Below are 24,998 nucleotides of genomic sequence, written 5' to 3' on the forward strand. Positions count from 1 at the left end.
TGAAACCCGTCTCTACTAAAAATACAAAAATTAGCTGGGTGTGGTGGCGGGTGCCTGTAATCCCAGCTACTCGGGAGGCTGAGACAGGAGAATCGCTTGAACCCAGGAGGCAGAGGTTGCAGTGAGCCGAGATCGCACCCTGCAGTACAACGTGGGTGACAGGGCAAGACTCTGTCTTAAAAAAAAAAAAAAAAAAGAATAAGAAAGTCTGCCAATTAAAAAAAAAGTTTCTCTTGTAGTTTTCTAACCTAGCTTCCTTTATTCCTCCTTTTTGGACCCTTCTAACCATAGCAGCCAAGACTTGTCCAACATATCTCATGGTTTACCCAGGAAGGATGCAATTGGACTGCAGTGTGCATGTGAGTTGGTGTTTGATACCCAACAGCGTCTGGCAGAGGTGGAGCGCACTGGCTGAATTCACCCTCTCTGAAGGCAGTAGGGTTTGGTGGCCAGGAGCCCAGATTCTGGAGTGAGACAGACCTCTCAGACCACTCACTGCCTCTATCTGTGGTGGTGGACACATCTCAACCTTCATTTTCTCATCTGAATACAGCATGAGATTATTGAGCCTCTTATGAGAATTAAAGAGAATAATCTGTGGGAAGTGTGTGGCATAATATCTGGTTCATAGTAAGTGTTGCTTCCTTTATTTATGCTGCATAATAAGCCGCTCCAAAGCTTAGTGGCTTAAAACACTGATTTATTATTTCTCATGATTCTGTGGGCCAGGAATTCAGGCAGTACTCTGATGGACATTTTATTTGATCCACATAGTGTCAGCTGCATTCAGCTAGTGGCTAAACTGGGTTGGAAGATCTGAGAGAGTTTTACTCACGTGACTGTGCCTCCATGTTCCTCCATATGTCTTCTCACTCCCTGTGGCTGGCTTAGGTTGGGTTTTCTCACAGCATAGTGGTCTCAGAATTTCTTATATGTTGACTGGTTTTTGCGAGCAAAGAGAAATTGTCCAGCCCTCTTAAAGGCTCAGCCCCAAACTGGCATAGTGTCACTCTACGACAGTCCAATGGAGATGAAACAAGTCATAAAACCAGTTGTGGTTCCACTTCAAGGGGAAATAGTCGCCCCTGTACATGGGAGGAACAGCACATGCCTACTGAGGGCAGGAATTACGGCAGCCATCTTTGGAGGTGACCACAGTGCTCAAGTGTTTATTTTCCTGTGCTTTGGTTTGCTGTCTTGCCTATCAGGCATAGCAGCATCTTTGACAGCCAACAGCATGCTGTAGGGCAGAGTGAGCTGTGGGAACTAAGGTATAGATGTGGCCTTGAGGCTATTCTAACTTGGCCCCTTCTCTTAAAGTCAACAAGGTCCAATACATTTTCAGTATTGTCGTTCTGCCAACAACAGGCACTGACTTAAGCATTCCATCTGCTTTGTATTTTATCTCATGTCATTATTGTTTTGAAACATGTTTTAAAAAAAGACTAAAACAAACACAGACATACGATTTCAATATGTTGTTTTCCCTTTTATTAATACCATGGAAAAAAGAAAATTAACTTGATCAAAAGAGTGAACCCACACTGGCTTCTCTATGTGAGCTTTTGTTTTTTGTTTTTATTGGAATGCCTTTCTTTTTTTCCTTCTTTCTTCTTATCAGTCTACATCATGCTTTGAGGAATGTGTTTTTTTACTTCCTCCCCTTCCCTTTCTGAGGGTAAAGCAGCACTTATTTATCTTCCAAGGCCCAGCTTCCATGTCACTTCCTTTATGAAGCCCCTATTGACACATCTGCCATGAGGTAAACTTGATCACTCCCCTTTTTTGTAGCTCTACTGTGCCTTGAAAGCTTCCACCTTAGTAACCACAATTTTTATTGCACTAATATATTTATCCAGGCTAATCAGGTCACTGTATGGTTGATGGCACAGGGAAACAAATTCCTAAGTGCCTACCATGTGCTATATGGGGGCACACAAAGCAGCATCGTTGTTCACACCTGGAATATTATTTGTTCACATGCCACCCACTGAAACTCTACCCATTTCCTTTAGTTTGCCTCAAATGCCATCTTTTCCAAGAAACTTTTCTGAATCATTCACATTAGTATGAAAAACCCATCTTCCTTAAATGTAGTGGTACCTGCATTTCTATTTAACATATTTCTTGCATTATCATTATTTACTTGTATTATAGTTATAATTATTTACTTGTATTATAGTTATAATAATTAAAATTATTTACTCCTCCTCCCGCAGAGAACTGTGAATTTCTTGAGAGCAGAAGCAGTATTTTACTCTTTATTTTTTTCGGTTGTCACACAGTGCCTAGTGCCTTGTTCTTTGGGAGTTCATTGTTTAGAGGAGAAGGTCATAAAATACATATTTAAAATATAATCTTAATTTCAGGTTTAGAGATCTATACAGGGCATCATAAAAGCACTAAGAAGAGGTAACTTTAACCTCTGTGGCTTAAACACATAAGGGGTTTTGTTTGGCAGAAGGTGCCCTAGAGCTTTTGGTGACTTAGGAGTCACCAATGTCATTATCTTAAACATTCCTATATCAGCATAAGTCATTTTGGTGCTGAATTGATGTAGGGCCTCAGGCATAACTGGCATGGTCTGAGAGAGGGGAAGAGAGCTGTGGTCCATGTTTCTTAGAGAAGATGGGGATTTTCTATGGATAAGGGCTTTCTCATTCTGCCATGAAGTTGTCAGGGCCCTAGGGCATCTAAGAAATTTGCGAGGTGAAGATAAGGGCACCCTCGGTACTAGACTGTTTGGTTTCTTTGCAGGCCAGAGAGGTCCTTTTTTTTTTTCTTTGAAGAAAAAGATAAAGGCAAACACAGCATTTGAGCAAATAAAAATTACCCTTGAACTTACCTTTACCTGATGGGCTACTATGTCTGCTTTTGATAATGCCTAAATCTTTCTTCTAGGAAATGGCGCATGCCACCTCTACTCATATTTAATTGGTCAGAGAAGTCACATGGTCAAGCAGTGAAAGGGCAGCAAATGATAGAGACAATGATGTCATCTCCAATGACTACATGGAGCCCTAGTCGTTTGTTTCTGAATATAAAAGACCAAGAAGAGGTCAAACAAAAAGGAGGCTTGTAAATGTAACTTTAAGCAGGTGAAATAAAAGATGAATCCGTTGAAAAAGGTAATTTAAAAGGAAGAATTAAATTTTTTATCAACAAAGTTTGAAACCTTCAGAAATCAAAATATATATAATGAAGAAAATTTTGCTGTCTTTTGTGACAGAAGAAAAACTAGACATAAGGAATTAAACAACCATAGGAAAAAGTGCCTTACTTGAGACGTAAGCCTAGAGAAGTCATATTTTTAGTGTACCCGAATTGGTTTTGGCAGTCATAGATGGTATTTAAGGAAACAAATAGATCCGCAATGAGCACTTGCATGATTCAGCATCATTATTCACACCTGGAATGTTACTTGCTCACATACTGCCCACCCAAACTCTACCCATTTCCTCTAGTTTGCCCCAAATGCCATCTTGTCCAAGAAACTTTTCTAAATCATTCCCATTAGTATGAAAATTCCATCTTCCTTAGATGTAGTGGTACCTGCATTTCTATTTAACACATTAATATTGCATATTGCCTTGTATTATAGTTATTTACTCCTTTCCTCCCCCCAGAGAACCATGAGTTCCTTGAGAGCAGAGGAAGTCTTTCATTTTTATTTTTGGTTCTTCCACAGTGCCTAGTGCAGAACAGGGCACATGAAGGAACCCAATTCATTGCTGTTGAAGTTTATGAATTACAGTTTGTATAGGAGCCACGTGACAAGCATAAGTTAGTTGTACCCTTGAGGTGATCCCAGAGCATAAGGTGCACATTAGAGGAGGTCATATTTATGACTCTAGGGCCTAGACTCACCGATACAATAAGAAAGCTTTGGTACGGTAGACAAGCAGTGAGGAAAGATAGGAGAGGGCTGTCTAGGTTCCGGACTCTGGGATGTGACCTTAGTACTTCGGTTCCTCTGACATCTAGATTAGTTTGTCCTTTGTAGATATTTCCATTTATATTCTCTTAGTATCAAATGGTAGTTAGTTATATAGGTCTTAGGTTTAATAAATTGTTCTACTAATACGGTTTGGCCTTAGTTATGCAAGCACTAAAAGTGAGCAATATAAAGTTAATGTAAGAGATCAAATATAATATTAGGCTGAAAGCCTATTAAAAATCATAGAGGACTATATGGAGGACTTACATTCATAATACAGAGTATGAATATTTTTAGATTCTCTGATATTGGATTTAGACTTGCTTGTTCTATTTTGTAAAACAAAGAATTGGCCTATATCTTTGATCTGTGTGTCTAGATTTTTTTTTAGTGACAGACACCTTATAATAACTAGAAATAGAAATTCCATCTTTGGTGGTAATATAGTGCAGGGACCTGAGAGGAGAAGGTCTTAAGGTGCTGTTAATTAGCAAAAATCTGAACCTCATAGTCTCAAAGCAATTAAGGCTATTAATTGAATATTTGGACGCTCAGAGGATTGGCTCATATGTGGCTGTACAGGGAACCCTAGGCTTGCATACAGGAGTTACATTCTTCAAATAATCCTGAACAATTCAGAAAGAGCAAATATAGGCCAGTGTATGTTTGTCTAGTAGTCAACTGCATATTTGAATAGTAATACATTGCTGGTTATATGCAAAATTGTCTTTTTACTGTAAAGTAAACACTAACAATTCAATCGTTCAGCCTATCTTTTGTAAATATGGCACACTATTGATTCACAGAAAATTCAGTTTTTACCATGGTGATTGTACCATCCTCTGGTTTGATAAACATCTCTATGATTCACCTGAAACTTTAAACACAGTTGGTGGTCACACAATGGCTACAGTGTCACACTTAGGCACATTTGGGGGACAGAGGAGAAAGGCCATTGCTGATGAGCTCAGAGTGGCAGTGCTTTTATTATCCAAGTTCTTCATAGCCTTTGTATGGGCTTCCTTAGCTGTGGCATTTGATTAACATGTGAATGTACTTCTAAAAAGAAACTTAAAACAAATAGAAGATTACAAAAAAGTTTTCAAGAAAGGAAAAATAAATGTTCCTTTTAGGAGACCTGCAGTGAAAAGTAGTTAATATTTTCGGTAGTGCTTATTATTTTTAATAGCTCTGGCTTTGGGGTAGGTTTCTGCTTCTGCCAGACCCAGGCTTGCAAAGATGCAAACGAGTGTCCACTAAAGAACACCCAGAATGCAGTGAGTCAAGAATGAATTTCGTTTCTCACACTAGTTCAGTCCTTTGCACAGTTAAGGAAAAGAGAAATTATATGAATGCTTAAAATCCACGGGTTATCCTCCAAGCTAATGTTGACCAGTAGCTTTCCATCTATTTGGTTAAACCTTCCAGAAAGTGGCAGAATTGAGTGAGTTGAGGGTTCCCCGAACTTCTTTCCATCTCAGTGTACTTTATGGAGCAGTCTGTAATAGCTTTTTTTTTTTTTTTTTTTTTTTAAAGGCTATGAGGTGTCTTTTTAAAAAGTGGAGGTGCTTAGCAGGCAGTAAAGGATATGAGCACAGAACCTAAACATTGCCAAACAGATCATTTCCATCCTTATTTGAGGAATTATGCATTCATAAGGTTGGTGTGATTTAGGAACAGGCCATTCAAACTGCAAATAGTCATCTTCATGAATGACCAGAGCATATAAAAAACAAATTGTACTTAAGGCCCTAACCCGAGTTTATTGTGCACATATATCTTCTAAAAATGTGGAGTTAACTTACTTAGGGGTTACTGACCAGGGCTTCCAAAAGGCGCAGGAACAGAGGGCTGAAGTCACTAGACTGGGAAGCACGTTTAAGAGTAACAACGCCACCTCTTTGGATCAGAAGAGTTCCTGTTTGTTATGCAATGTGTGCACTTCATTATTTACACAATTTCACTAGGTGATTGGGAGCTGTGTACACAGCCAGGTGAGCCTGCAGCAGCGCCCCAGACTCTGACACCGAACACCCTCTGTCTACTGCCTTCTGCTAGCCCTGCCTTTGAAATAATACCTTTTACTGGAGGGGAAAAAAAAAAAAAAAAAAAAAAAAAAAGGAACTCCCTAAATCATATCTTACTTCCCTAGATTACAACTATTTTCTTTCCTTAAACGTTTTTAGGACTAGAACTTACTTGGAAAAATTTCCATACTCGTTTCCACTATGCCGAACGGACGATTTAAAAAGTAAACACTCAGAAAATACTAAGATTCCGCTGGAGAGCCTCTTTTTATTGTGTTATGGGGTCTCCCAGCCCTCTCCTTTCTCCTACCCATGGCAGCCCATCTCTCTCCTCCAGGACCCCTTCTTTTTGGTATCCTGGGGTACGGATGAAAATAAATAGGATGAAAATAAAAAGGTGAGCAGCCTCTGGGCCAGGCCAGGCACACAGGGGTCCTGAGGGCTGACCTTGGGAGACTTGCGGGCTTCTGGAAGGAAGGCGCGGGAGGCAGAGCAGGAGTCTCCGCTGCGAGGAAGCACCAGGGGCGACCCCGGGGGAAGGGCGGACGGGGATGCGTCGACATTTCCGTGACTTGGGACCGGTCGCCCAAGGCCCATTCTAACTGTCGGCTCCCTGGCCCCCGCGGCCAAAGAGAGAAGGGGGCGGATCCTCGCGTGCCAGACACGCCCCGGCCGGGTATAAAATTCGCCAGGAGTTCGCTCCCCAGGCCACCGCGGCTCCCTTGTTCCGCTGGGGCCTCCGGACGCGCTCCCCGCGCAGGTCTCTGGAACACTCGGGCCGAACCTAAGCCCGCTTGCACTCACACTGCAGTTCACACCCGCAGGCGCGCTCGCACCCACATTGCCGCTCACGCGCGCTCACACTCCCCCACGCGCGCTCCACTCCCGCTCCAGCCCCGAGCCCCGCGAAGGCGCAGGCACCGCCGCCGAGAGCGCCAAGGGGCCCCGCGGCCTTCCCATGGCGGACCTAAGCTTCATCGAAGATACGGTCGCCTTCCCCGAGAAGGAAGAGGATGAGGAGGAAGAGGAGGAGGGTGTGGAGTGGGGCTACGAGGAAGGTAAGCGGCCACGAGTCGGGGGGTCCGGGGTCCCGCGGCGGCGTCAGTGTCTCGCCGAGCGCGGGACTCGAGTCCTGCTGCTGCCGCGCGCTCCGAGCACCTCCACGTCCCCTCTTTCCCACGGGGGTCTCCGCCACTTTCCCACTCCCCTGGCGCGTTTCAGGCGGGAGGCGTTCCAGGGAGGCGTGCTCGCCGCCTGCGTTCTCCCGCCGCCTTCGCTGTGGCCCGGGAGCCTTCCGCAGGGCTGGCGTTCGCACCTGCTGCGGTCCGGAGGGCGGGCTAGCCTCCAAGCAGTGGCTGTACCTTTTATGTCTTCTGAGTAGTCAAGAAGAGCAGCGGTACATTTTACTTAACACCTAAGGAAGACAGTGTTAGTGTTAAGAATTCTTTTTTGACTTGAGGACTTTGGGGAGAAAGTGTTTCTGCCTCTGGTCTTTTCGTGAAGCCTGCTAGCAACGCTCGTCTTTCTAAAGTATGTCCTAAATTTCAGACTGAATCGTTGGGTTTGGCGAGAAGCGGTTGACTCTCTGAAAAACCAGAGTTTCCTAGATTTATTAAAGACCTAGGGCTCCTATTAGAGTCAACCAGTAGTGCTGATGTTTACTACATATGTTGAAACCAATATAGAATATATAATTTTAATTATAAAAAATTTGGAAAGAGTATGGGAATATATATGTACATAGATATATACATATGCACACTTTAAAATACTGCACTTGCATTTCTGATAAGGGGCGTCTATTTACTAGCATGAGAGTTAGGGTTTTTGACTGTCACAATGTATGTTTAAAGTTACAGCTATTTCCCAAATACTGAATGTAATTTTGAACTAATAAGCAGAAGAAATTGTTCTGGTATTCGTTTTTTCTAATCACTTAAAGATGACCCACATTTCCTAGAGTCATAAATTATTATGTCTTTGTTGACAAATACAAATGGAATATTTTGTTAGTCCGGGAATTTGTATATGGTATTTGATAATATCAGATCATTCAAATAATGAATGCAAAAACACATAGAATTACCATATTTCATCTGTATAGTGATGGTATCATTACTGTCTTCATAATATCAAGGATTCTAAGTGTTTGGTTTTTACATGTTAAATTTTACTGTAACTTATTTTTTAACCTGTTTTTAATGTATTTCATTTTGTTCTTAGGTGTTGAGTGGGGTCTGGTGTTTCCTGATGCTAATGGGGAATACCAGTCTCCTATTAACCTAAACTCAAGAGAGGCTAGGTATGACCCCTCACTGCTGGATGTCCGCCTCTCCCCAAATTATGTGGTCTGCCGAGACTGTGAAGTCACCAATGATGGACATACCATTCAGGTTATCCTGAAGTCAAAATCAGGTATTTTAGAAAATATGTTTGTGTGGTCTTTTAAACTAGAAGTCAGCATGGAGTTATCGAACTGTAATTTAACTTGCACAATTTAAAAAGTACAACTGACGTATCTCTATGTTCAGGATACCTTTATATTATAATATAAAGCATTTTTGGGAATTACCTTCTGAAACAATTTTGAAAGGATAAAAGGGTGAAATTATGATGATTATCAGTCGGTTGTTCTGCTTCTTACGATGCTACTGGAACAACATTGGTTTGATCACCTTATACCTTGTGAAATATGAGGACAGGTACATGCAGGTGCACTGATCTGCGTTTTGTCCAACATTGTTGGTTAGCTTAAATCACTTAGATAATCATAATTCTGTTTTGCTACTTTGTGAAACCAAAAATTAGGATTTATTGACATAATGTGGCGTTCAAGGTAGACTTCTCAGGTTAATTTTCTCTACTGTATTAATTTGCTGAAAATAATTTTAACCAATAACAGTAAAAAAAAATCCTTTAAACTCAGTCAGAGATTTAAGTGGTAAACAAACCTCTTGCTTTTATTTATTTATTTAAGTTCCATCCCATGAAACCTCCCCTACCCCTTGCAAACCTATTTGAGATGGATCTGAAATGTTCTGTGGAAAAGGTGTTAGGCAATTACCAAGGAAATCAGTTTTTGGCTTTATTGTAGGAAAGAGGAAATCAGATTTTTTAAAAATGTAGCATTAATAGCATGCGTTTCATAGTGAATAATAACTATCTTTTTCTTTTGGGAAAAATTAAAGTATGTTGAAATATTAGGATGTACTTGATAAATAGACTGTGCTCAAACATTAATTCCAAGTCAATAAAGTTGAAGCCTCAAACCATAAAATCTTTATGTTTGTTATTAATCAAGGCAGCTGTTGATTTCCAACTATGGATTTATTTTATTCATTGTAAATGTTTCTAAGCTTTAATTTAGAATCCATGAGATAGTCATAGATTCATGTCGTCTCCCTTGCTGTTGTGAGTTTAGTCAGCATGTGAGCATTGCCCAAAAGAGTTTCTGGGCTTTATATGTACTTAGAGTCAGTTAAAGATGTAAATTTCAACTTGAATTACAATTTTTTTGTGGGTGTGCTTTTAGCTTTGATGGGACATTACGTAGTTTTTTGAAAGGATATTGTAAAATTATTGAATGCTGGCTGTTCTGGCATATAAAAAGCAATTTAAAGAAGTACATATGTGCGGATATGTTGAGATGCTTTGAACTTCTGGAAATGAATGTTTATGTATCTACAAAACAAAAATACATTTCATGTCAGGTGCCATGATGAATATTGGTTGCATATAAATGGATAAGACAGTTCTTGAGGATTCGCAACGTAGTGAAAACCCAGTTCTTTAAAGTGTTAGTGTACACATGATGTAGCAAGTGTTACAAAGGGTTGTGGGAGCAGAGAGGAATGACTAAACACATATACCCCACTGCATCTGTATGTGACTAGTCTTGCTCTGAGATCAAATTCACTTCAGCAAGTTGAATTTACCATTTTCTTCTGCTACCTTCTCAAACACTCACAATTTTCTTTAATCTTCTGCCTCACTCTAAAACAGAGACTGTGGACCAACATCTGGGCCCTCTCACCATGAAGTGTGTTTCTTCCTCACTTAGCATTTTGTGCTTTTCTCTTCCTCCTTTCACCCCTGCCCGCTGAAGAAGAACTGCATTTCTGTCTAGGCCTTATTTGGACACTCATGATCCAGAGCCCATTTTCCTGCCTCCCTGTAGACCTTCCTCCCTCAGATTCCCCTTCTCCTCTCTGTCATGATAATAATTTCCTCCTTATTGTTCCTTCCCTTCCAATATTTCTGCAAACTCAAGAAAAGTAACCAAAATACCATGTCTTGAGTAGTTGTTTTTTCCCCTAGGATATTTAAACTCCTCAGAGGAATCGTTTGTAAGCTCTAAATACCCTGTCATTCACTTATTTAAATAATATTTTATCTTTATTGAGATAGAATATAAACAAAATAGTTGAATAGGCCGGGTGTGATGGCTCACACCTGTAATCCCAGCACTTTAGGAGGCTTAGGTGGGCAGATCACTGGAGGTCAGGAGTTCGACACCACCCTGACCAACATGGTGAAACCCCACCTCTACTAAAAATACAAAAAAGAATAAAAAAATAAAAAATAATTTAAAAAGGCTGCTTGCGGGGCTGAGGCAGGAGAATCGCTTGAACCTGGAAGGCAGAGGTTGCAGTAAGCCGAGATTGCGCCACTGCACTCCAGCCTGGGTGACAAAAGCAAAACTGTGTCTCAAAAAAAAAAAAAAAGTGGAATAATACTCTTTCTGCCTGTGGTTATACCCTGCTCTTCCCCACCTATGGTTGCTGTTCCCTAGTGACAACTACTTTGAAACTTTCTAGCTGTTTCTTTTGTGGTTACCTCCAAGAATGTAAGAATATAATAATGCTGTTATGCTTTGATATGTAAGCTATATGTGAACTCTCTACTATGGAAGATGAGGCCAATTTTCCTTCTTTCTTTCTTTCTTTTTTTTTTTTTTGAGACAGAGTCTCGCTCTCTCACCCAGGCTGGAGTGCAACCGTGCAATCTTGACTCACTGCAATCTCTGCCTCCTGGGTTCAATTGATTCTCTTGCCTCAGCCTCCTGAGTAGCTGGGATTACAGGCACCTGCCACCACACCCAGCTAATTTTTTTTTTTTGTATTTTTAGTAGAGATGGGGTTTCACCATGTTGGTCAGGGTAGTCTCGAACTCCTGACCTCAGGTGATCCGCCCACCTTGGCCTCCCAAATTGCTGGGATTACAGGTGTGAGCCACAGCGCCTGGACGAGGCCAGTTTTCTTATTGCCCTCTTTCTTATGATTTCACTCTCTTATCACAGTGTACTTAATTTAAAAAATCTGTTTAGATTTAAGGGGTACAAGTACAGTTTTGTTTCTTGGATATATTGCTTAGTGGTGGAGTCTGGGCTTTTAGTGTAACTGTCACCCAAATAGTGTACAGTAATTTCTCATGCCTCATTCCCCTGGAGTCTACTTAAATTCATTTTCATTTAAATTAATACTCAGTATTTTTATTATTACAACTGCAACTATTGTTTCCAGCTGAGATTATATTTTGTCTCACTTATTAAACAATGTTTTGTATTTTCCTGGAGTTAATGCATTTTTGTTAATTGAATTTTTTATCTGTCAGTAATTAATTTCCAAACTCAGACATATGACAGATCTTCTCTTAGGACATTCGCCTGCATCAGGTTGTCTTCCCTCCCTTGATCCTCCTCATCCTTTCTTTTTTCCTTTGGAGGTTGCTTTTCCTTTCTGCTCTCCAGGCCTCTCTTACAGCCTCTTCCTGAAGCTCCTTGGACCTCACGCCTGGGAAGTCCCCTCATTTGTCTCCTGTGTTAGATCGGATGTTTCCTGGATGCCGTGGAAGTCCCCTCGTTTGTCTTCTGTATTAGATTGAATGTTTCCGGGATGCGTGCCGTCCTCTTTTTTGAATTGCTCCTTCATCTCAGGGAATTTCTTGGTTTATTTGCTTCTACAGTTCATGTTCTGGGAACTTCCTGTGAAAAGGGGCAAGTGAGGGCTACATGCTTGGATGCCTAGGTGTCTGTAAGTGTCTTTATTATACTTCACACTTGATTGGAGTTAGCATGGAGTAGCTGTCTGGGTTAGAAGTATTCTTGATGTCGTTTGATGTTTGACATCATGATTACATTGCTTCCAGCTTCCAGCGTTGCGGTTGAAAGATCTAGCGCCATTCTGCTTCTCAACCCCCTCTGTGTGTCTTTTCTCTTTTTTCCTTTCTGGAACCTTTTACAGTGTTTTCTTTACTGCTGTTGTTTTGAAATGTTACAACCATGTGCCTTGGTGGGATTGTTTCTGCACTATATGCTGGGCACTTGGTAGGATTTTTCAGTCAAGATAATTGTGTCTTTTATTTACCAGAAATTTTCTTGTATTTCTCATATTATTTCATTGATAAATTTTGTATTTTCATTTTTTTCCCTTCTTTTGGTAACTCCCACTTTCTTCTTTCTGTTCTCTTCTACTTTCTAGTAGATTTCCACAATTTTTAATCGTTTAGTCTTTTGATTGAACTCTTACTTTCTGCTTTCTTGTTTTTAATTTCAAAACATTGAACTTATGCTGCTATTAAAAACCTTTTTTTTTTTAAAAAAAATACAACATCCAGTATTTATTTCATGAATTTATGATCTTTCTTCATTCTTTGCTATATTGCTTCTTTTCTATCCCTGCCTGTCTCTGTTTACTCTGGGTTTCTTTTTCTATTTATATTGGTATCCCTCTTTTATTTCGGAGGTTCTCCTCAAATGCCAGTGATCTTTGGCTCTTTTTTCATATTTAAGAATGAGTCTAGGAAGCAGATCAGAAGCTCTGTGCACCTGGGCAGGGGTTGAGGGCTGTTGGGCTTCACAGTACCATGATCAAGAAAGGACCTGGCCATGTTATTGGAGGAGTCTTTGTAGCTTATATCAGTTTAACTGGAATATGCTTGTTTCCTGTTTGTGTTTTTGTTTTGGGGTTGGGAATGGCTTAAGTTGGCCACCAGCTTTCTGGTTGTTGGCACAGATAGGAGACTATCACCATTTAGCAAGTCCACATTTCCTTCATCTTCTGCCAGGGATCTCATCATCATGCCTGACCATGCATGATGAGGTTTAACTGCTCCTTTTAAAAACTTTAAATCGGGTTTTCTGTTTTCAGTTTCCTACTCTGCACTGCCACATTCAGAAGTATCTCTACTGCTCCCACCTCCTGAGTCCTTTCTGATGTCTTAGTCTGTTTGGCTACTATACTAAAATACTGTGGCAATTTATAAATAATAGAAATTTGTTTCTCCTGGTTCTGGAGACTGAGAAGTCCAAGATCAAGGTGCTGACAGATTTGGTGTCTGGTGAGGGCTCTTCCTCTGCTCTGTACATGGTGCTTCGGTGCTATGTCCTCACATGGTGTGAGGCAGAAGGGTCAAACAGGCTCCCTGGAGCCCTTTTATAAGAGCCTCATCCCATTCTTAGAGCAGAGCCCTCATCCCATTTACCCGATCACCTCCTGGACATCTTATATTGTTGCATTGGGGATTCAATTTCAACATGGATTTTGGAGGAGGATGCAGGCATTCAAACCATAGCTTCTGGGTTCTGTGGTAGGAATTGCATGCCTCTTGTGGCCTTCTTCCTGTAGTTACTTAGCTTTTAGCTTTCTCTGTTTCGCTGAATCACTCACTACCTTTCAGTCTGCTTTCCAGCACCACCCCCCACCGCCACCCAATTTTTTGGGCGTTCCTCTTTTGCTGTTGTTCTCCAGTCTTGTTGATGTTGCTCTGGCAAGTTGTGCCCTTTCCATTTAGTGAGAATTAAGGAGGGAGGGCGGATCAATGTTTGAGTGCAATCCTCCTTGTCTAACTGGAGGTACCCCCTGCAAATACAGCATGCTGTCTTCTTAAATTAAAAAAAAAAAAAAATCCACACAAGAAGCACAGTTCTTTTTAGAAATTAAAGCTGACTTCACACCACCACTGTGCTAAAACCTCAGCCCTCCCTGAGGCTGTCTTTGACGTGGGTTATTTTTTTTTTTTTTGCTCTGTTTATATTAACAAATCATAAAGAATTGCCAAAACGGTTTAAAACAGTTGTATAATTTAAATGCTTAGACTTATTAAACTAAAACGTTTAACATAATCGTCATGATATTGTTCCTGTATATGTAATCCCATCTGGAGTTACTGCCTTAATATAAATTTAAGGCTTTTCAGGGGCATGAACCCCTGCCCCCACCCCTCTCTGCTGGAACTTCTCAAGCCAAGGTCACTGATGAACTCATCATCCCCTAAATCCAATGGGCATTTTTTATTCTTACAGGACTTTAACTTTGCTGCATTGGAAATGGAAATTTTGGAAGTTCTCTCTCCTGTTAGTCTCTGGGCCACACAATTGCCTGACACTTCTTCCTAATTTTGACTGCCTTTTTTCTGCTGGTGTTTCATGTTCTGCTGTGCTTCAGTAACAGGGTTTCTTAAGGCTTTCTCCTGAACCGTCTTCTCTTGCATGTATCCCATGAGCAGTGCATCTGCATAGACTGTGTGCTGCTTTGTTCGTCTTCTGTTTCCGCATAAGACAGCAAAGGAGCTTAGAAAAGGGGCTGCAGTGACAGGCTCTCGGAGTGGCATGGGCCAGTGCAGCCTCCTATCTCAGACCTCCTGGCAAGTGGGTGGGGAGCTTGAATAGCCCAGGGAAGGAAATCCATTTCTCACAAGAAAACCCATTTTGCTTTTGAGCAATTCCAAAATTCAGAAAGTTCTATTATCTCCGCCATTGTTTGTCTTTTAGGTCTCTGGACCTATTTAGAACAAATGTAATTATACTTCCACATTGACGTCCTTTCAAATACTGCAGTGATAACATGCAGTTGCCGTTTTTCTTTTCAGACAATCTTAGTTCTTTCAGCTGTTGCTCACATGACAGTCTTTCATTCCTCAATACTTATTTTATTGATACTTTACTACGGGAGTTATAGACTCAGTTGTCTTTTAGATCCAGGCATATATAATACTATACATGAGAGCAACCAGGAGAGCAAGAGATTGTAAATAGCTACTGACCCTCTGCTTCGTCTGCAGTGTCAGCAGACAAGACAGTAGGGGCTGGTGGGGACTGCAGGAACTGGCAAGCTGCAGAAAGCAGGCCTAGTTTGCCAGATGTTTAATGTGTCAGGAGAAGCTGGAGATGTGCACCTGTGAACTCAACGTACATGTTCACTGGTTTCATCTGGCCTGCAGAGTGCGGTTGGTAATCTTTGTTTCATCTTTTGCAAACAGTTACATGGTTTGGATAAGGTAAGTATAAATCAGATCCAAAGCCTGCCCTCAAGGAGGATACAATGGTAGGTCGTAGAATATATTATAGCTCTACAGGGAGAGATTATTTTTGGTGGAAATTTTTAGGGAAGGATTTGTGGAGGAAAGAGCATTTGAAATAATCCTTGAAGTATGAATAGCATTTGTATATGGGGAGCCTGGGGTGTGTGGGAAGAAGGGACAGCTTGCAAAAAGGACACAGATACAGGAAGTTCTAGAGGTTGTACGAGGAAAGGCTAATCCTTCAGTATGTCTGGAAGAGAAGATTTTGTTCGTGACAAAAGGGGTTAACAGGAAGTAGAATAGAGAGGGTATTTTGGAGCAAATTCATGAGGGACCCTGCACAGAGAAGGGTAGAACCTTTCTTTTTTTTTTTGTAGGATAAAGTCATAATTAGAACATTGCTTTAAGAAAATCAAGCTGGCAGCACTTAATGAGATGGGATCTGGGAGAGAGTGTGAGCCAGTTTGAAGGTTAGTACAAAAGACTCAACCAAAACCACAGGCATTGCAGTGTCAGTGGAAAAGGAGGGGAAGACACAGGAGTGATCTCTGCAATGCAGTCTACAGAATGTCATGGGTTAGTTATGTGGAGCAGGGGTGTGGAGGAGATCAGTGGAGAGAGATGCCTGGGATGGAGCCCCCAGTTTCAGATCCTGTCACTATTCTTCTACCTCTACTCTGGGCAAGTTTCAAGGTAGCAGAGTCCCTCCCTCCTAACACGGAGTCGAAGCAAGCATCACATTCCAGGGTGATCTGACCAGACTATTGGTTCTGATATCTCCTGGAGTATGGCGAATTTTATTAAGGCTGCCACATGTATCATTTAGCTTCTCAGCAGGACAAATGGGTCGCTGTCAGGAATCTTAACATTTAAGGTACACGGGCAAATTAAAATTAAACATCTTTGCAGTGGTATAAAGAGGATTGTAAGCATAAAAATTAATTACAGATTTCAGCCCGGCGCGGTGGCTCACACCTGTAATCCCAGCACTTTGGGAGGCTGAGGCGGGCAGATCACGAGGTCAGAAGATAGAGACTATCCTGGCTAACATGGTGAAACCCCGTCTCTATAAAAATACAAAAAATTAGCCGAGTGTGGTGTCAGGCGCCTATAGTCCCAGCTACTGGGGAGGCTGAGGCAGAAGAATGGCGTGAACCTGGGAGGCGGAGCCTGGAGTGAGCTGAGATTGCGCCACTGCACTCCAGCCTGGGCGACAGAGTGAGACTCTGTTTCAAAAAATAAATAAATAAATAAATAAAATAAAAATAAAAACACATAAATAAATAAAAACTAAAATAATAATAATAATAATTACAGATTTCTAGCCTGAGTGGTTTGATACTTAAGTAGTGAGAAAATGTGTGAGACTGCCCACACCACTTGTGCAGTAGTGTCACTCCAGCTGACTACAAGCAATGTCTTAAGGGTAATGACATTTTTAATGGACCATCATTATGGGAGAAATTGCTAATCAAGATAGGTCATTTGTGCCCTTCACTGTTACTTATTATAGAAACTTTAATTAGAATATTTTACTTCTGGGTCTCTTATAATTCTCAATACTAATTTTAGGATAGATGGTGATGATTATTAATCCTACTTTCCCCCCCAAACATGACAACTTTTTACAGTGTTTCTTAGCAACCTTGCTGATTTAAAGATGAAATTGTCAAAAATATCTTAAAAATTATTTTCACTGAAGAAGAGGCTCCGTATTTTTTGTTTATATGAAATGTCAGGGCTGACTTTCTTTTTCCTTCTTTCTTTTCTTTCCTCTTTTCTTTTTTTTTCTTTTTCTTTTGACAGGGTCTCATTCTGTTGCCCAGGCTGGAGTACAATCATAGCTCACTGCAGCCTCCAAGTCCCCGGCTCAAGCAATCTGCCCATCTCAGCCTTTCTGGTAGCTGGGACTACAGGCCTGACACCATGCCCAGATAATTTTTAAATTTTTGGTGGAGGCAGGGATCTTGCTATGTTACCCAGGTTGGTCATGAACTCCTGGATTCAAGTGATCCTCTCGCGTTGGTTTCCCTTAGAACTGGGATTACAGGTGTGAGCTACTGTACCTGGCTGGATTAATTACTGTATTTATTATTGGATAACTTCGGTGCATTTGAATTACCTGGTTAGTTGGTGTCATCTGCATCACTTTGCATGTGCTTCACTTTGCCCGGCCTGCTCTCCGTGCTATTGTTATGATCTTTACCCTTAAGAGCTGAAGATATTTAATAGAGCTATAGGTTAACAGCCAAGGACAGTTTAAAAATATTGAAAAAATTTTGCTTTTAAGGCCTCAAATGTTAAAAAAGAGCTAAATAATACTATTTTGGGGAAGTTTTAGAGATAAAATTGGAATTTCTTAAAAGTTACTCTGAGGTTATAAAGTCTTTAAACCCATTACGAATGAACCCTTTGGGGCTGGGCATGGTGACTCATGCCTGTAATCCCAGCACTTTGGGATGCCAAGGCTGGTGGCTCATTGGAGGTCAGGAGTTCAAGACCAGTCTGGCCAACATGGTGAAACCCTGTCTCTACTAAAAATACAAAAATTAGCCAGGCATGGTGGTACACACCTATAATTTCCACTACTAGGGAGACTGAAGCAGGAGAATCACTTGAACCTGGGAGGCGGAGGTTGCAGTGAGCCGAGATCACACCATTGCACTCCAGCCTGGATGACAGAGCAAGACTCCATCTCAAAAATAAATAAATAAACAAATAAACAAATAAATAAATAAATAAGAATGAATCCTTTGGATCCTTCGAGTGGTGTACCAGGGACCCACTGGTGTGGGGCTTCCTCTGTGCTGGAGGTGTGGCTCTGCAGGCTCCATCTCCCGGCCTCACCATCTGTGACTGGACATGATAGCAGCTTTCTAACTGGTTAGGCTTACTGTTTGTTATTCTGTCATCTGCAGACACTGCACGAATAATACTTCAAATTGCAAATATGACCATGTTAGTCCCCTGATTAAAAGCCCTCTATGGTTCCGGACAGGAGAAACCCCCGCTCCTAAGCATAGGCTGTACGTCTCCTCCTCATGCCCGCCTTGACTGTTGCTAACTTTTGATTTTATTCTCCTAGAACACACTTAAACTGCTTCATGTCTCAGAATATTTCTTAGGCTCTTTGCTCTACTCTGCATGCACTTTTCACCTGTTAGCTTATTCAAGACTCAGCTGAACTGGTATCTTCTTGGGAACATCTTCCCTGACTTTATGATTCATGCTTGTTACTGGCTTGTCCCTTGCTGGATACTCTCCTGCTACTCTTTCCTGCTCTTAATATGTTCTATTTAGACTATTCAGTTTACTCTTTTAACCACTGAGACTGCCCAGTCAACACCAAGGCTGGATCTTCCTCGCTTTGTACACTCAGTGGTCAGCACAGGGCCAGGAGTCGAGTTGATCTCAAAACTTAGTGTTGAAGTCAAATGAAAAGAGAAGGAATAAGGCTTGAGCACTAGCCTCTGAATTATCTGGTAAATTGGTTTTCAGCAAAGGATTGTAGAAGCTTAGATAGATTTAGATAAATGTATATACATCACATCTTCATAGGGTTTTCAAATCTTACAGAAACTTTCTCAGGGAGCTCTTGTTTATGTCTTATAAATGGAATTGCCAAGCATATTAAAGAGCGTTAAAGAAAATGGAGGCTGTGGCAATGGCATCGGTTTATTTTATATTCTTTTCACAAGTTCCTTTTCTAAAAAAATTCAGCATGTCATCAGTAGGAGTTTCATGTTTTTTCATTGTAACTTTATTGAACCAGCTGACATCATAACTAATAAACCTGCCATGTAGTGACCCAATATCACTCAGCAAAATTATTAAATTTGATCAAAATTTGATTTAGATAAATGTAGGAAAAGGCTACCCCTTCTGAGATCATTTTTTTCTTTATTTAAAAAAATGTAAGCAGTAAAAAGGAAGAATAATGCTGAAAGAGGATGTTACCAGACAAGTCTTTAGATGAAGAACCAGATGGATAAAACAGAGCTGCTGTTTATTTTTAGTCTGTAAACACAATCATTCTTGGGGGATGAACAGGTAATGCTCTTACCTGGCACCTCATAATACCCTGAATTCAGAGTTTTGTCATTTTTTATGGCATTGTGTGGCTATGTGACTTTAATGTGGTTTAACTTTGGATTATTCATCTGCAGCAACAGTGAAAAGTACCCAGAGCCTGGTTCCTGGCTGACAGCCACCTCCTTGTCACCTCTCCCTGCAGAACCAGGCTGGGGCAAAACACTTCCCTTCTCAGTATATTCCCTTTTATACCATAGAATATAACTACTTGATTGTCATTGTATTGAGTATCATGACATGACAGTTAATAAACCTGTGATGTAATAACCAGATAGGACTCAGAAAAAATACGATCTTGAAAAATATATGAATTTACACTTCAGCATGATAGAATGTAAGATCTACAAGGCCAGGGAAGTTTGTCTGTTTTGTCAAAATCAATGTATTGTAAATACTTAATACAGTACCTGGTACAATGTAGTAGATGATCAAAAAAATACCTGTTGGAAGGATGAGTAAACTTCTCTGGATTTTGAAGTTCTCCCTATCAAAACATGGGTCTATGCAGTTTGAATTTCCACAGTGTTTCACTTAAACTGTCTCCAAGTTTAAGTGAAAGGCTTCATTGCTGTTAAGGAAGTTTTGAGCATTGGTCACGCAGGGAGTGTATTTTTGAAGCATGGATCTCTTTATGGTCCTCTGAAATCACTGTCAAGACTAGCTACAAGCTGTATCATTCATTTCCATATGACAGTACTAGTAGACTGCTGTTTACTCGTAGAGCTAGTAAACTGCTCTGTAACAGAACAGTTTTAGAAATACCATGTGCCTTTGTGTGTGTGTGTGTGTGTATGTGTGTGTGTGTGTGTTCTGAGTGTACGTGATAAAGGGGTTTTGGGGAAGGAGTTTTAAAAATCCTCTTTCCCATTTCACATGTGCTTCATTTCATGACGCTCCTCTTTCTTCTTCCTTAGCCATGTGGAGCTGAGCCTTTTCTAGGACAGTTTTATCGCTTTGTTTTAGAAGTGGTGTTATAGAGCTCACCAGCTGAGGCCTTGGGCCGCACTGTTGCTGAGGGTGGCGAGGGGTGTATTTTCTCGTTCTCTTTTTCCTTTTTGGTGTGGGAGGTGGGGTACACAGTGGGTAGACTCCTAGTCTCAGTCCTGGTTTTTCTTAAGACCAAATTTGGACAGCCAAGAGAAAGGAATGAGTTGTGAGGTTATTTAGAAAACAATTCATACATTCTTAAATCCACAGAATGGATGTTTATTGGAGAGGAAGGTGAAGTGAGCTTGCACTGTGGTTCTGAGTATCTACAAACCTTTCTGATCCATGTATTACAAGTTTTTAGATTATTCTGGGAAATAGGATGAAGTGCAGTTCTCCAAGGAGCAACTTCAGTTTATAAATCTAGGCTTAGATAAGTCATTGTTTTTTAGTTCATGCTCACAGATACTGACATTTGGGTTTCCCTATCCCTGCCTCACCCCTGGAATGTAGGTCAGAAGATTCGAGTTCCAGGTCCTGTCCTGGGGCCTGCTAGGAGGCTGGCTGTGGCAGGTCACACTTAGCCCCTCTCATCCCACTTTTCTGCCCTGTCTGTGGGGTTGATTATAACACTATCCCCTTGGATTTGTTGTGTGACGTAAGTCAGACCAAGCATGAGGACAAACACTAAAATCTAAAATCATGCATGACAGTGTTATCCTAAAGGCCATGAATCTCACTTCCCTTCCCCTTGATGTGAAGTGTATCCACTCAAAAAATTAAAGTTAGTTCTTGCTCTGGATGTTGCTTGTCTTTGTTGTTTGAGCTGTTAGAAAGCTTGGGAGCAGATTTGTGGGGCACCTTTATCAAGGACTCCATGACCTCCATTGTGTCTGATAGCCTCATTTCTCCATCTATTTTCAGCCTCTTTCTTTGCTTCCCCTTGTTCTTTTTCCTAATTTATGCTGTCTGACTGTATTGTATGTACCTTGACATAAGCAGCCTTAAATCCTTTTTGGAACAAGTCTTTAGATGAAGAACCAACCAAACAAGTAAATACTGTTGCACCAATTTGCTTTCTTCTTTGAGTTTTAGGATAAGGATGAATGACAGAACTCTTCCTCAAAAGAGGTGTGGAATCTGTTATGTCCTCCTCAAAGGCAACCCAAATGTGAAGGATGATCTGTTTCAAAAAGTCTACTTCTAGGAAAGGGAAGGTGTTGAATTTTGTTAGCTAAATAACCTAAAATTCTTAGCTGATACTATTCAGAATTGGGAGTTGCTAGAGGAAAAATGCCCTGAGTTAAACAACTTTTATTTGTATTGAAATTGACCATTTGTTTGTAGGAAACTTTATTTCAAGTTTGTATGTATGCTGTCAGGGAATTTTTAACTAAAGAATTTTATTGTTTTGAGACAGGTTCTTATGCAAATGTATTTTTCATTATCCTTTAGTGTGCCCTTGTTGGGGACAAAGGTCTTGATCATATCCAACAATGAGAAAAACAGACATGATCTTGTGGGACTGATGTTAATATTTTGAGTATTGTTAATATTTTGAGTATTGTTAATATTTTATTGCAGTTTTATTTTGTGTCATTTGTGGTAATGAATGTCCATCAGCTATTGAAGTGCAATTTCATTATTGATTGACTTAATGCTAATCAATCCTCTTCATGGATAGTTTTGTTAGTCCACACCACAATTCTCTAAATTGGAAGCCTCCTAGTACAAGTGGATGATCTGCAAATGTAGTTTAATTTATTTAGACATCTACAGAATATTATTGGTCAGTCTGAGAGTTAAACCATATTTTTTGTCTCTTGATCAGTACTAAGCTTAAATCTCTAAGAGAGGAATTTGTTTTCCTTGTCTACTTCTAAACTGAAAACACATAGGAAATTAAAATATACATATCATTATGAGTTTTTCAGAGGTTTTGAACTTCAACTATGTCTGAATGGCCAGGACAAGAATTTCAGCCAAGCCTAGATAGTTTAAATTCACCTCACAGTTGTGGTAAATTTCTCATTTTGACTTTGTGAATTTAATCTGTAGAACCCATGAGAGCATTTTGGTGAAAAAAAGAAGTCTCTAATGTTTATAATGCTGAGGTAAATGTGTGATGTAATTCAGTAACATATATTTTCTTTTTCAGTTCTTTCGGGAGGACCATTGCCTCAAGGGCATGAATTTGAACTGTATGAAGTGAGATTTCACTGGGGAAGAGAAAACCAGCGTGGTTCTGAGCACACGGTTAATTTCAAAGCTTTTCCCATGGAGGTAAGAGTAACAAATCATCTTGTAAAAATCTTGTTTTCTGAGTACAGTATTCAGCGATTTACTGAAAAAGATTTAGTTTAAAAGTAGATGCATAGCTCTTGCATTGTATCAGTTTATACTAAAATTTAAAAAATACTTAATGCAACAGAAGCCTAGGGCAGCACACGAAGCTTCCTTCCCATCTACTCTTGTGGCTTGGCATGTGCCATGAGCATGTGGCCAGAAAGGCAATCTACAGTATTAAATTTGACCCTAGTGTTACTATTCTTGTAAAAATTCTGTCTCTGCAAATTCAGTAGGTCACTTTTGTGTATGCTATGAATGGGTGACGAGCTGAAGACAAACAACCATTGGAGAAACTGCAACAGTAATGAAAAGTCTAGGTTAGCTAGTTTAAAATTGGTGGGTTGCTTTTATTCACCCCAAGCCACTGGGGGAGGGAGGGAGAAAGATTTTTCGAGAGTGATTCTTTTGTCCAAAGAATTCTTCCCCGACTTACATTCTTACTTAACTCCTGCTCTTTCTTTGATAGCCAGTTGAAATCTTATGTCTTCTGTGGGACTTTTCTCTAGTTTCTTCTCTAGGCAGAATTCCTCTGTCTCTTTGTGCTCCCTGTATGCTTGATAGGGCACTGCCACGGCGCTGGCCCCGTGGGTTGTACCATTTAGTCTTCATAGCGTCTTTCTCGCTGCCTGTGAGCTCCTGAGGAACGGAGCTCCCTCTCGCCCCCCTTTTACTCCCATCATTTGCCCAGTGCTAGGCACAGTGGAGACAGACAGTCCACACTGGTGAAAGTGAGGGGATGTTGGATTCAGTCCAGGTCTTGATATTTCTAGAAGGAACCTCAGTTTACCCCAGAAAATAGCCCTTTAGTGTCATGTAAGAGTATGTTTTGGGGGCCGCTGGTCTTCCAGTCTTTTCTCTGACATTCCCAACTGTGTATGTGCTTAATATTAAATATAAAATTGCTCATGACAGGATACGATATCCAGTACCACTTCAGAGGCTGGAAATCATGGCTGTATAATTTTACGTCAGTGATACATGTATGTTAGAAGATGCTGTTGAAGTGTTTCGCAGCATTACTTTAATTATAATTAAAAAAAAATCTCTGGAAGCTCAGGATATGTCTTTCATTATTGATAAAAGATGTGAACTTTAGATGTGAAACGTTCCATGTTTTAAGACTGGAGAGAGAAAACCCAAACCAGCATATTGAAGTGTGGAGGAGGTGTGCAGTGGTGCGGACAGTAAGGAGAAGCACTTTCTCAAAGGCCTTGATGGGGAAGGCCCTCAGAGCTTACCTGTCTAGGAGTTGTTTGCTCAGTACCTATAGATATCCTCTCCTTTCTACTGCCTGCGACACTTCTGTGTCACCTCTGGCTCCTGTCCCATCCTCAACCAACCTGACAAGGAAAAATTCACACCAGAATGCATCAAAAAGGAAACAAGACACAAAACAATCCAAGACAGTTAACCCCACTGGGTCGTGTGTCACAAAGTGAGGGGCAAGACCACCCTGGACTGTCAAGGTCTTTGCCCTGCCTCCTTTGGGTTTCAAAGGCCATTTCTTCATTTCATCTCAGCCCTCAAAGACAGACTCTAGTAACAAAAGTTCTGGGGAGAGGTAGCTGTAAAAGGAGAGGCAAGAACTTCTGGTTGAGAATTCCATAGCTCTGCTCGTGACATGAAGAACTTAAAAGCTGTGGGAAGCGTAATTAGCAAGCTGCGCTCTTTGCTCTGTACTCAGATAGCATTTCTGGACCGAATATCCAGACTGGTTCGGTTACTTGGTGGCGTTTCAACAGCTCCGGTCCATTAAGCACAGGTAATGGTTTGTTTTGAATGAAGATTAAATACTGGTAGTGAGGCTTTGTTTCTGCAGAAATATTTGTATTTCTGTATTTAATATCCTAAATACTTTTGTATTTGTATTTAGGATAATGGAATTGCTGACTATGATTTTTCCAAAATACGTGGCAAATAATATTTATGTTCTCTTTTAATCCCAGATTATCCCTGATCCAATTCCAGAGAAAATACTTGTATCAGTCATCTGGTGTTCACTTAGTGCTCTATCCTGTTGAGTGTGTAAATGCTATGGTTATGCAGAACTAGGAGAAGATCTCTGCAAGCCAGGATTGTTTATTGATTTCTTTTTGTGGAGACTGTGAAAACTGAGGTGGATTCTGAGGAGGAGAGTGCTCTTGTGTTATGGTAAAAGAGAGGAGAGAGGGTTTCCATGTGGAAGAATGTCCTGGGAGTGGGGATGAGTTGGCTCATACAGAGTTAGGTATGAGTTGGCTTATACAGGGGACTACAGGTCCCCTGGTTCTGAACTGCCACCAAGGGCCACCTCAAGCACAGGGACATGGCCAACCGCACAGTGTAGAGTAAGACCAGGTACGCTTTTGGGAACGTGGTTTTTTTTC

The 24,998-nt window shown here is 40.7% G+C and overlaps 1 protein-coding gene across 1 annotated transcript in view; it reads left to right on the forward strand.

The window, feature by feature from the left end:
- The first annotated feature begins 6,652 nt into the window (after window positions 1-6,652).
- The window catches only part of CA8 (carbonic anhydrase VIII), a 102,017-nt gene continuing 83,671 nt past the window's right edge, over window positions 6,653-24,998 (forward strand). The window contains exons 1-3 of the mRNA XM_011982175.1: window positions 6,653-7,022; window positions 8,188-8,379; window positions 22,442-22,566. Coding sequence (XP_011837565.1) covers window positions 6,923-7,022; window positions 8,188-8,379; window positions 22,442-22,566 — 417 coding nt within the window. The 5' untranslated portion in view covers window positions 6,653-6,922. The remainder of the gene's footprint in view (window positions 7,023-8,187; window positions 8,380-22,441; window positions 22,567-24,998) is intronic.

The sequence above is a fragment of the Mandrillus leucophaeus genome, unplaced genomic scaffold (genome assembly GCF_000951045.1).
Source record: "Mandrillus leucophaeus isolate KB7577 unplaced genomic scaffold, Mleu.le_1.0 Scaffold236, whole genome shotgun sequence".
Taxonomy (NCBI): domain Eukaryota; kingdom Metazoa; phylum Chordata; class Mammalia; order Primates; family Cercopithecidae; genus Mandrillus; species Mandrillus leucophaeus.